The sequence below is a fragment of the Mustela lutreola genome, chromosome 2, assembly GCF_030435805.1.
Source record: "Mustela lutreola isolate mMusLut2 chromosome 2, mMusLut2.pri, whole genome shotgun sequence".
Lineage (NCBI taxonomy): Eukaryota > Metazoa > Chordata > Mammalia > Carnivora > Mustelidae > Mustela > Mustela lutreola.
This window is the reverse complement of record NC_081291.1, coordinates 13,899,029-13,909,844: the sequence shown is the minus strand read 5'-3', so window position 1 is coordinate 13,909,844 and position 10,816 is coordinate 13,899,029. Positions and strand designations below refer to the sequence as shown.

The following is a 10,816-nucleotide window of genomic DNA, read 5'->3' as shown; positions in this document are numbered from 1 at the left end:
AAAGTTTGTGGGTTTTTTTTTTAACTCAAAGTGGAAGCAATCTTAAGGTCCACCAACTGGAAAGTAGATAAATAATCAAAGGTATAGTAAACCAAGAGGATACTATAGAGCTGTGAAAAATGCATCTATTTGAGCACACGCAGAAATGTAGGTGAATATCAGAATATCAGAATCATGTTGAGCAAACAAGTTAGTAAAATATGTGATCATTTTATTCTAGTTACATAAAGTCCCCAAACACACAAAATGAAAGCGTGTATTGTTTGTTGATAAATATGTGGTAAAACTGGAAAGAAAAGTAGGGAGATGAAAAAGAAAATTTAGGTAGTTCTTCTTTCTGAGGGGAGGGATGTTGAGGTAGGGGAGAGGCCCATGGGGTCTTCCACTGTGGTGGTAATGGTCTTTATTCAAGCCTACCATTGCTGCCTTTTATTCCTTACCTAGGGCTGATCAGTATGTAATAAAAATTGGAAAAGCAATGAGAGTTACAACAATGGGTAATAATATACATTACTATTCCAAGTTCTTTCGGTTGTTAACTTACATAACATCTGCAACTCTGTGAGGCAAGACCTGTTATTGTTCCCATTCTACAGATTGGGAAAATGAAGCATAGAGTAGTTACATGACTTGCCCAAGATCATGCTTGAGATCAGAACCAGAGTTGGGTTTTAAGCACAGACCTCACTTGCAACTAACTCCATGTACATTCTGTGTTTATGAAATTCCTTCATGTGCACTGGGGGTAGGGGATTCTGTGGAGCTCAGCTTCTTGTGCTGTTCTAGACACTGGAGGTGCAAAGTGAACAGGTTTGTAGGAACCTGACGCACAGGGAACTGCCCAGCTAGGTAAGTGGGGAGCCCTGGAGAGCAGAGATGTGTTGGAGTGAGGGCTGAGTCAGGGGAAGAGTTGGTGGCTGAGGAATTTCAGAGGGTAGGGTCCGCGTGGGGAAGTCAGGGAAGTCTTCCTGGAAGAAGGGATGTTCAAACAGGGTATTGATGGATGAATAGGAGTTTGCCAGTTACACAAGGGAGTGAAGGATGGGATCCAGTCTGAACGTGTGCAAAAATCCACAGGCTGAGTGGCTTAAAGAGTGAAACAGATACTCAGAAGGAGACCTAGACAGGGAGTGGCAAAGACACAGACTGGACAGAGAGAGGCTCAGAGGGAGACAGATGACCAAAAGAGACAAGGAGACAAAAAGAGGAACAGAGAGACACAGGGAGAGAAAGAGATAGAGAAACAGGCAATGAGAGACACAGACATAGAGACAGCAGAATAGAGGGAAAGCGGAGAGACAGCAAAGAACTCAAGAGAGAGCCAGAGAACCCACAGAGCGATTCCAGGGGAGATGAAAACACGCAGAACCATTAGGGAACCTGAGTGGGACTGCTCTCTGTCCCTCTGGTAGGGAAGCCCTGGGGGCGGGGAACCCTCACCCGGCTCCGGCCCTTTAAAGCTCCCCCAAGCCTGCAGCGCCCCCGCCCCATCAGGCGTCCCTGGGCTCCGCCCGCCAGCCCCACATCAGCACCACGTCAGGAGCTGTCCGCACCCCCGGTGCTGAACCAAGATGGCCGGCGGCACAGGCCGGGCCCCGGCGTGAGATGAGCGCGGGCTGCAGCCCCGGCCATGCCCTAGCCCAGTGGCCGCTAAGCTCTACCTAACACAGCCGGCCCGCCGGCGACCTCGGAGACATGTCTCTACTTTGCGTTGGAGGTAGGAGGCAAGGCTGCGGGGCTGGGGACCCGTCTGGACACGGACGGGGCTCGGGGTCCGTGTGGATGCGGCTGGATTTCGGACGGGGTGACTCGAGTACACGCGGCTGGACTTTTGAGAGGGGAGCCAGCCCTTGTAGACACATCAGGGCGCCTGAGGGGGTGATCCGTGCAGATGTAGCTGCGTTCTCAGGGGGTCCTGGTGGCCACTGCTGGGGGTCGTACGGACGTGGCTGAACGCGGAGGCCCTTGTGGACGCCAGCAGGGACCTGGGGCTCTATCTGACTCCCTAATCTGGACTGGGGTATCTGTGTAGACCAGGTCATTAGGTGTGGAAGGGGCTGGGCTGGGTAGTTCGAATGAATCATGTAAGGTACTTGGAAGGAGTCCTGTGCAGTGAACTGGCTGTGGGTCCTCAGGAACGTGAACTAGCCTCAGAATTCGAAAAGGAGTGCAGAGAGAGGGGTCTCCAAGACCTGAGCATGTAAGATTTGGGTAAGGGGGTTTAACTATCAAGACAACGGTGAGCTCTAGGAATCTCCCTCCCAGCCTTGGGTGTAAAGAGTCCTGGGAAGGGGCTGGGGAACACCCTTCCCTACGTCCTAGGAGGGTTGTGACTAGGGTCTGGGGGCGCTTTTCGCTTTAACTCTTTGGACTCCCAAGTTGGGGCTGGGGGAATTGCCTGAGGGCCTCCCCACTCCCCACCCCCTCCAGCACTCCGAAATGCAAAACGTGTAACGGGCCTTCTCCATAGGGAGCCGACCCCTCGAGGGTGCAGTGCAGGTCTGCACCCCTCCCAGCATCCTCACCTCACCCACTTTGCTCCGAAGCGAGGTAGGGAGAGGTGGGGTGGAGCTATTTTGGGGCCCGAACGCCATCTGCACCGAGGCCCACGCCCAGGCCCACGCTCTGCGTTGGGTTTGGGGTGGGGGAGAGAGACACAGGAGGGACATGATCGTTGCCCCGGACTTCTGGGGTGGGGGCAGACCCAGCCCGTCAGGACTCGTGTGTCCTGAGCATTCTTGCTAAGAACTCGGGCTCTGGGAGACCTTGGGCGGCGGTGGTTATGACGAACAGGGGCTCAAGTCTTATAGAGGTCTCAACCTTGAGTTTCAAGGACTGGGGTCCACCCCCCTCACTCACACCTACTCCCTCCAAGAAGGCTGAGGTCAGGGAAGAAGTGTGTTGGCCAGGCCTGAGATGTCAGGCTTCGAGAGACCTTAGGCAGCAGGGATTGTGCTGTATATGTGAGAGAGAAAGAGACAGACAGCTGAACACCGGCTTCCGCCTGGACCCCAGTGAACAGGCCCAGATCTGGGAACCGCCCCCGCCGCCCCTCCCCCTCCTCCCCTCCCCCTCTGTCGCTCCATTCACAAACCCTGCCCCGCCCGCTCCCTGCCGCGCGGCGACTTCCAGAGTGCTGTCCCGCGGGGCTGGGCAGGCGTGGATGCGGGTGTTCTTAAAGGGGCAGGGACCTGCTTTCTCGGAGCTCTTCCCCAACTGTATCTGATGGTGACAGAAAGGCCCATAGATAAAAAGCCAACTACCCCCTGACCTAAGGAGTTAAGGGAGTGGGAAGGTGCAGAGGATCCCCTGGAACTGCCAGGGGCTAGGCCTAAAGGAAGTCAAAGGTGAATGTCCAAAACCCCTATTGGCCTCTTCCCCTCCTCTAAGTTGCCTAAAAGTGGGGGCCAGGAGGTGGGGGGCAGCATCTGGTACTGGAGGAGGGGGTCAATGTGAGTGTTCCTGGCTGATTCTCTTCTCTGCTCCTCCCACCCCCACCCTACCCTGCCACACATCCTCCAAGTTGGGTTCCGTGAGAAGGTTTGCCTAGTTGTGTGTGTGTGTGTGTGTGTGTGTGGCGGGGGGGGGGGGCGGGAATCTCACCATTAACTCTGACGCAAACTGGAGGCTGGACTGCGGAGGTGGTGTGAGGCGGGGAGCAGTAAGAAGGGTGAGGCTTCCAGAAACAGAGGCCTGGGGGAAGAATTATGTTGGATGATTCTGTGGAACTTACAGGAAGGGAATCACCAGCAGAGTGAAGGGGTGTTGGTGGGAGGGGCAGGGCTATGTATGGGTGGGGTGGGAAGTAAAGCCCTGAGATGTATGGTGGGTGGAATAACACTGAGAGAGAAAGGGAGAGGCAGAGGGGGAGACCAAGATGAATGGAGACAGGGTGAAATACTGGGGGGAGTGATGCCCAGAGTGGGGAGGCCAGGGGGATGAAGGGTTGAATGGGAGGGGAGAGGGGGGAAGGGGAGCAGTGGAGCTGGGCTGGGAGGGCTTTCCGTGGGTCTGAGTTCATCCTTGGAGATGAGGAAATTCCTATATCTCCAACCAGAGGTCCACTCATGTTTGCCCACACCTGTACACACATGCATTGAAACGCTCATACACAGACAGTCTGTGTCGACAGTAATGCCCAGGATCCATCAAAGCTCCATGAAGACCACATGCCTGTGAATGCACACTTATGGACACATGTGCACATTCATGTGTGTGTGTGAATACACACATGTACATGGGACACAGCCACTCTGCCACATAGACATGGCCCCTGAAATAAAGGCAAGTGTGTCCACATGCATGTACACAGACATGTGTCTATCTGAACATGCTTGATGCACGGTCACAATATCCATGTCACATAAAGATCCACTCATACCCTGACATACAGGCACATACCTAGGTATAACTGTTAGGACCCCAATCTCAAGAAACACACATGTGTACACATAAGCACATGCCAAGGCTACATGTGTACACGCATGAAGACACTTGCCTGGACATTCAAAGCAGCCCCTTCCAGCAGGTGAATGCTGGTGAGTACACAAAAGTAAACAAATACACATTCCATATTGTATATTCCATATACAACTGTATAACACACACATCCATACACACACAATATATGTTTCTAATTGACATTATCACCTGTAAGTCCTCATATACCTAAACTCACACATACTAGCATGTCCCACATACAGTCACACTGTACTCCCTGACACATATGTACAGATCATCACTTGCATTCAGATGGTACAAGTAAGCACATGTCCTTCCATGCACATATGTACATATATACACACCTGTCTGCCCTGGTAACACTAACAGATACACATGCAAACATACACACATGCCAACTCTTACATACATACCTGAAAGCAGGACATAGGACAACACCTAATATAAGTCTTGCCTCTGCCCCCTCTCATTTCTTTATCTTTGTGGAGTCCCAATGTCCCCCTCCCCCCACAATCCACTTGCTAGGGCTTGGTAGAGTCCTGAGGCTGCAAATGCCAAGTACCACCTGCTTCCTTCATGAATTTATTCATTTATTTAATCAGCAAGCATTAGCTGAGCACTTACTCTATGCCAGGCACTGTTCCTGGAGACCCAGCACTATTCTGGCCTCATGCTGGTGGAGTCAGAGTGGGAGGAACAGGGAAGGGCTGAGGGAGCCACGGAAGGTGGTATCCTGGGCTCTCTTCCTTGCAGAAGCCTGTCTTTACCTGCAGCCTCCGCCCCCCAACATCCATTTGCCTGGGTTTCCGAAGATGAGGGGGAGCTAAGCAGAAGGGAAATGGTGCTCTAGGTGGAGGGAACAGCACATTCAAAATCATGGTCATGAGTATTCAGGTCTAGAGCTTCTTATGTACCTTACAACATTTTGCCAGGCCACTCAATGTTTTCAAAGGCTCCATAAATATTTCATGAATAAATATTGCATACAATTAGCAAATTCATAAACTAATAATATCAACAACAAGCCCCATTTATCTGGCTTTCTACAAGTATGGTGTTGAAGACTTTTTGCCCACTGCTTTCTCTAATCCTCACAGAAACCCACTTTACAGATGAGGCAAACCAAGCCTCAGGGAGGTTCAACAACTTGCTTAGTGCCACAGAGCCAGAAATGTAGCTGTCTGACTCCACAGCCTACTGGGGTTTGGGAGTGAAAGTTGAGCCTCTTCTTGGAGGAAGGGAAGCCAAATCCCTTTCATGGGATGAGAATCTGTCCTGGGATCACCTTCTTCCTTCAACCACTCAATAAAGAGATGTTTCATTTCTCCCTGATTCATTGTGGCTCTTCCTCTGCTCCTCTCCCAGGAAGTCTCCATAAACCTCTCTGCTCCTGGCTACCTTGTTTCTGATACCATGTAGCTGGGGGAGTTTGTATCTGGGTCTTTGCTCTCACTGTACTCATAAGATACTCTCCAGGGTTGGCTCTGATTCATCTTCAGGAGTGCAATCTTAGCCCCTTCCCTAACTTGTACCTCACTTTTTTCCCACATACAATGGGGTTCCTCTGTGAGGTGCCAATCAGGACATCCCTAGTCCACCAGGCCTGGGTTCAAATCCCTAAAACCACCACTTCCTGGCAAGCCCTTTATCCTCCTCATTCTCAGTGTGCCCATCTGTAGAATGGACACATGAATAGTACCCACTGCCTAGGTTTGCTAGAACTCCGGTGATATGAGACACGCAGAGCCTTTGGCACAATGCCTCATCTGTGGAAAGGGTCTGTAAGTGTGAGCTGATGACAGGAAAAATCGATGATGGTGTTTTTATTAATGGGGACTAAAAGCTTTCCGTGGGTGTAGGACATTTCCTGAGAGCTCACTGCGTTCTCAGGCCTGAGGAGGGCTCAGTAGTATACAGGATGTAAAAAGACGTCCAAGTTCATTGGAGGTAATTGGGCAGGGACAGGGATTCAGCACCGTGGACAGAGCAGGAATAGCGCCCTCCACACCATGGACAGCGCCCGCCTGTGCCGATGGGGCTGATCCTAGGACAGGGCTGCTGGAGGAGGAAATTCTGTCATTACTTCATTGAACACAATTTAATGAGCACCTACTATATGTCAGGCTTAGTTCTAGGTGGCATCCCCTGGCAAAAATACAGACAGAAATCCCTGCTAAGGTTCTTGGTGTGTTTATGTTTCACACCGAAGTCTTCTGTCGGGCTCCGGCTTATTTCTGTCAATGGAGGGTGAAAGCCCTCTCTCCCAGTTGAAAGCCAGTGGGGCCAGTGTCCTTACCACAAGGCTCATGTAGGCCATCAACATCACATATAAAACCACCAAACATCTTAAAATAGATTTCTGAATTCTGAATTCTTTCTTCCCTCTTTCTCCATCTTGTAGTGTCTTCTGACACCCAGTAAGCATGTCCCAAAGAGGGGATTTCAGGCACTTCTCTTGATGGTTGGCATCTACTCTTCACCTGCCCCCACTCCAAGCCTGGAAGGTCATGGAGGAGGTGCCCAAAGACTGCAATTTGTCTCAATTAGAATCCAGGTTCATCTGGACCCGCTCACTTAGAACCCCACCAAATAATACAAATAGTAATGATATTGGTAACGGTAATTATAAAAATATTGGTTATGACAGTATAATAAGCCCAATTCTAATAATGATGAAAAAGAAAGGGGAGCAGGAAGAGAAGGGATATGGGAGGAAGAGGAAGGGGGAGAAGGCCCTACTTCGCTCCATTTTCCAGATGCAGAAACAGAGTCCCAGAGCCTGGCAGAACCTATGGGAGTCTCCAGCCTGAGCTCCAGCTCCCACTGCCACTGATTATGCCCTGGCCAGCATCTGCCTATGTAATCACATTAATCAGTCAGGGCTGATGGGGCCCCCAAGGGCCGTGCAGGCTGCTGACAGTGGTGAGGAAGTGTCTCCCGCTGGCCTGTCAGAGGGGAGGGCAGTGGGCACCTCCTCCACCCGCCACTCCCAGCTGTCACATCGCCCACGCCCTCTGTGCCCACTTTATAAATAGCCTTGTGCGTGTGACCAGGAGCCGGCAGGAGAGGGGTGGTGCTTCCGCCCCGGTGACCCCGATACTGCAGCTCGGCTCCAGCTCGAGTTCCAGCAGCGCCAGCGAGCAGGGGGAAAGTGGCAGGGCAGAGATGTGATGCCTGTGGTGGTGAAGGCGACAGTGACTCGGACCATTTACTGCCTGGAAAGATGGAAGGAGATGGACTTGGTCCCTTTTCAGAGCCCCACCAGCCCCTGCCTGAGTCCCCTCCTCCTCTGAGCCCCACCTCTGATGACATCTGCTCCTCTGCCTTCCTGCGTCCCCTCCCCCACCAAGACCTTCCTCCAGCTCTGGAGCTTTCTTCCTTAGTCCTCTCTCCTGCACCCCCTGCCCCAAACCCCATATCCCCTCTGAATGCTCCTCTCCACTCTGAGCCCCTTTCTTGATTCCTAATTTCTTTCTGAGTTTTCCCCTCCTCCCTCTGAGTTCCCAGTGATGAACACATATTGAGGTCTTCATTCTGGACTCACTGAAGGAGCCTGGGAGCCGGAGCCTGGCCTCAGGTAGAGCACCCCCCAATATCACCCCACTGCCGGTGGGCCCCAACTGAGCTCACTACCCTCTGGCCCACTGAAGCTTAAGGAGGAGGAAAGTGGGTAATCTGAGGGAGTGGGGGACGAAAGAGACAGAGACAGATGGAGAAGGAAAGGAAAAGAAACAGAACCAAGAGGAGGGAAACAGAGACATTCCATCCCCCACCAGGAAGAGAGGATGGAGGACAGACCTTAGATGATCAGCCTCCTCTCTGAGCCCTGCCCCTGGTCTGTAAAAAAGGATACAGAGCAGGAGCTGCAGGCCCGGGCCCAGGCCAGGCCTGGCTAGACAACAATCAGCCCCTCATCTCTCCCTCCAACCCTTCCATTCCAACTCTGCCTCTTCTTTTTGCTGGCCCTCCCTGGTGGACGTCTGTGTGTCCCTCTTTTTCTGTGTCTCTGACTCTCATGACTTGTTGTCTAACCCCTCCTCTCTGCTTCTCTTTCTTTCCCCATGTTGATCCCTCCATGTGTGTGTGCCTTTCTCAGCCTGTCTGTGTCTCTTTCACCATTCTTCCCTGCCCTGCCCCTGCCTCTGCATCATCCCCACTCCCAGCTCCACAGTCGCCAGGTCTGCAAGCAGGAGCTCCCCTAGAAGGGAGCTCTGTAGCTCCTGCTAGGTATATTCCTAAGTGTCCCTGAGCTTCGCTCAGCCCCAGGGGTGAGAGGCAGGAAGTTGAGCTCCCTATAGGCTGAGTGAGGCTGAGGGTATGAGAGGGGGCCAGTGGGACAGAAGCTGAGCATGTCTTCAGGAGAGGGGCCTTTACATGTGAAGTTATGTGCCTTGAATGAGGAGGTAAGAAAGACAGCACACGATGACTAATTTAGGGGTGTGGGAGAAAGGGAGACAGAGACACAAAGATTAAAAAAAAAAAAAAAAAACAGAGAGAAGGCCAGATCTAGAAAAACAGAAAGAGAGAGACGGAGAGAGAGATGGAGGTGGAGAGAGGGGGATTCACTTTCCCAGGTTCACACAGCACTGTAAGCTGAACCTGGATCCACCTGACTCCGTGCTGAAATGGTGCTCATTGCTCCCAATGTCCAGTCAAGGGCTTTGTCTGCACCCTAACCTCCCAAACCCAAACCCAGGTGTGATAAGTACAATGCACAACCCATTTGCATTTAAAGTTTCGGTTTTCTTGGAGGGCTGGCATTGGCATAGGAAGATAATCATTCTCTCTCTTGCTCTGCAACTCTAGGGAGCTCACTTAGTACTTCTGAGCTACAATCCCCCCCCGCCCCCCCGCCCACCAGACACGTACTCTGTCTGTCTACAACAGGAACAAACAGTATTTATGGCAAGTGTTTAGAACTACTCCACGTCCCTCACCCTTGATGGCAATTCTCTCTTCTCTGGTTTCATTCGGGTGCTTTTGCAAGACAGAAACTCAAGTGATGAGGACAGAGATATGAACCCAAGATGGGAGACCATGGCATTTTCCCAGAAAAGGGCTGAACTTGACTCTCAAAAGAAAAGAAAAAATAGAAACACAATTTTGTTTCTAGGAATTTATCCTTCAACTTACTGCACATACTCTTCAAGATGCACTGAGAAACAGAAAGTTTCTATAGAGGGTGTAGCATGCTGCCATTTATGTAGAAAATAAAATAATGTACACACGCACACAATTGCCGAATCAGAGACTGTCTCTCTCTAGCACTACAAGAACCTAGTAACATGGATTGCACCAGATGGGATCGTGAGGACTGGGGTAGAAAAGAGCCTTATTCTCATTGTATGCCATGGATTTTGTAAAATGTGCCTGTACTGCCTACACAATCAAAAATGTTCATTGAAAAGGAGAAAAGCAGAACTGTAGAAAGCAGGGGGAAAGAGCTCAGTTTGGGAGCTGGTTTTGGGTGGAGACAGAGTGAATGGTAGAGAAGGATGCTGGGGGCAACTGCAGGGTACGAGAGATGTTGAAAGTAAGTTTAATATCCTGTGAGAAAAGCCAGTAAAGAGTGGAATTGCTTCAAGTCACTGTGAGTTGATGTGAAACGTAAAGAGACTAGACCACATGGGACCCTGATGTATATTTGGGTTTCACCTTTCATAAACAACTTGGGCTGGACAAGCTATGTGGGCACTCTGGAGCCAACTCTCTGGACACTTCTGTTCCATCTTGCCCAGTCCCCTTTAAATATTAGACCTCAAACCCTGGGAGCATTTGGTAGGACAGACTGAGCTGGATAATTGGAGAAGTCTCACTAGCCTGACAAGTGGAGGGGGTCATTGGAGATTGTCTTTCTCCTCTCTCTATCCCTCTCTCCTTCCCCAACTGTTCTCTCTCTGCTGCAATCCTGGAGGGCTTCCTGTGGGAGGCCCCTCTTATTCTCTGCTCAGCTCCTTCTTTTGAATCCTGTTCAATTGTGGGTAAAGGCACAGCTGGAGGTGGGGGAGCTTTGCATGGGTTTGATGGGGAGGGATGAGGGACAGGAATTACGCCCAGGATCCAAATTTCCTTCAACCCCTAGGTCTGCCTGTACTCATCCGTCTGATGGCTTCTTTCTCTCCCTCTCATCCCTGCCTCCCTCCTCTCCTTCCTGTTTCTCTTTGTCTCCTTGTCTCTTTGTCTCTGTCTCTGATCTCATCTCTTGATCTTGCTTTTGTTTCTGTCTTCTGTTTGGTCTCTTGATCTGTCTCTTTTGCTGTCTATCTTTGCCCTTCCTCTTTGGCTCGCTCTTTCTGTGTCTCTCTCCTCTCTGTCTCTCTTGTTACATTTCTATTTTGGTGTGTCTCTCTGTGTC

At 51.0% G+C, this 10,816-nt stretch overlaps 1 protein-coding gene across 3 annotated transcripts in view; it reads left to right on the top strand.

The window, feature by feature from the left end:
* The first annotated feature begins 1,541 nt into the window (after nucleotides 1–1,541).
* Nucleotides 1,542–10,816, top strand: part of UNC13A (unc-13 homolog A) — a 60,314-nt gene continuing 51,039 nt past the window's right edge. For all 3 annotated transcript variants that reach the window (XM_059160461.1, XM_059160460.1, XM_059160459.1), the window contains exon 1: nucleotides 1,542–1,717. In XM_059160461.1, coding sequence (XP_059016444.1) covers nucleotides 1,696–1,717 — 22 coding nt within the window. In that variant the 5' untranslated portion in view covers nucleotides 1,542–1,695. The remainder of the gene's footprint in view (nucleotides 1,718–10,816) is intronic.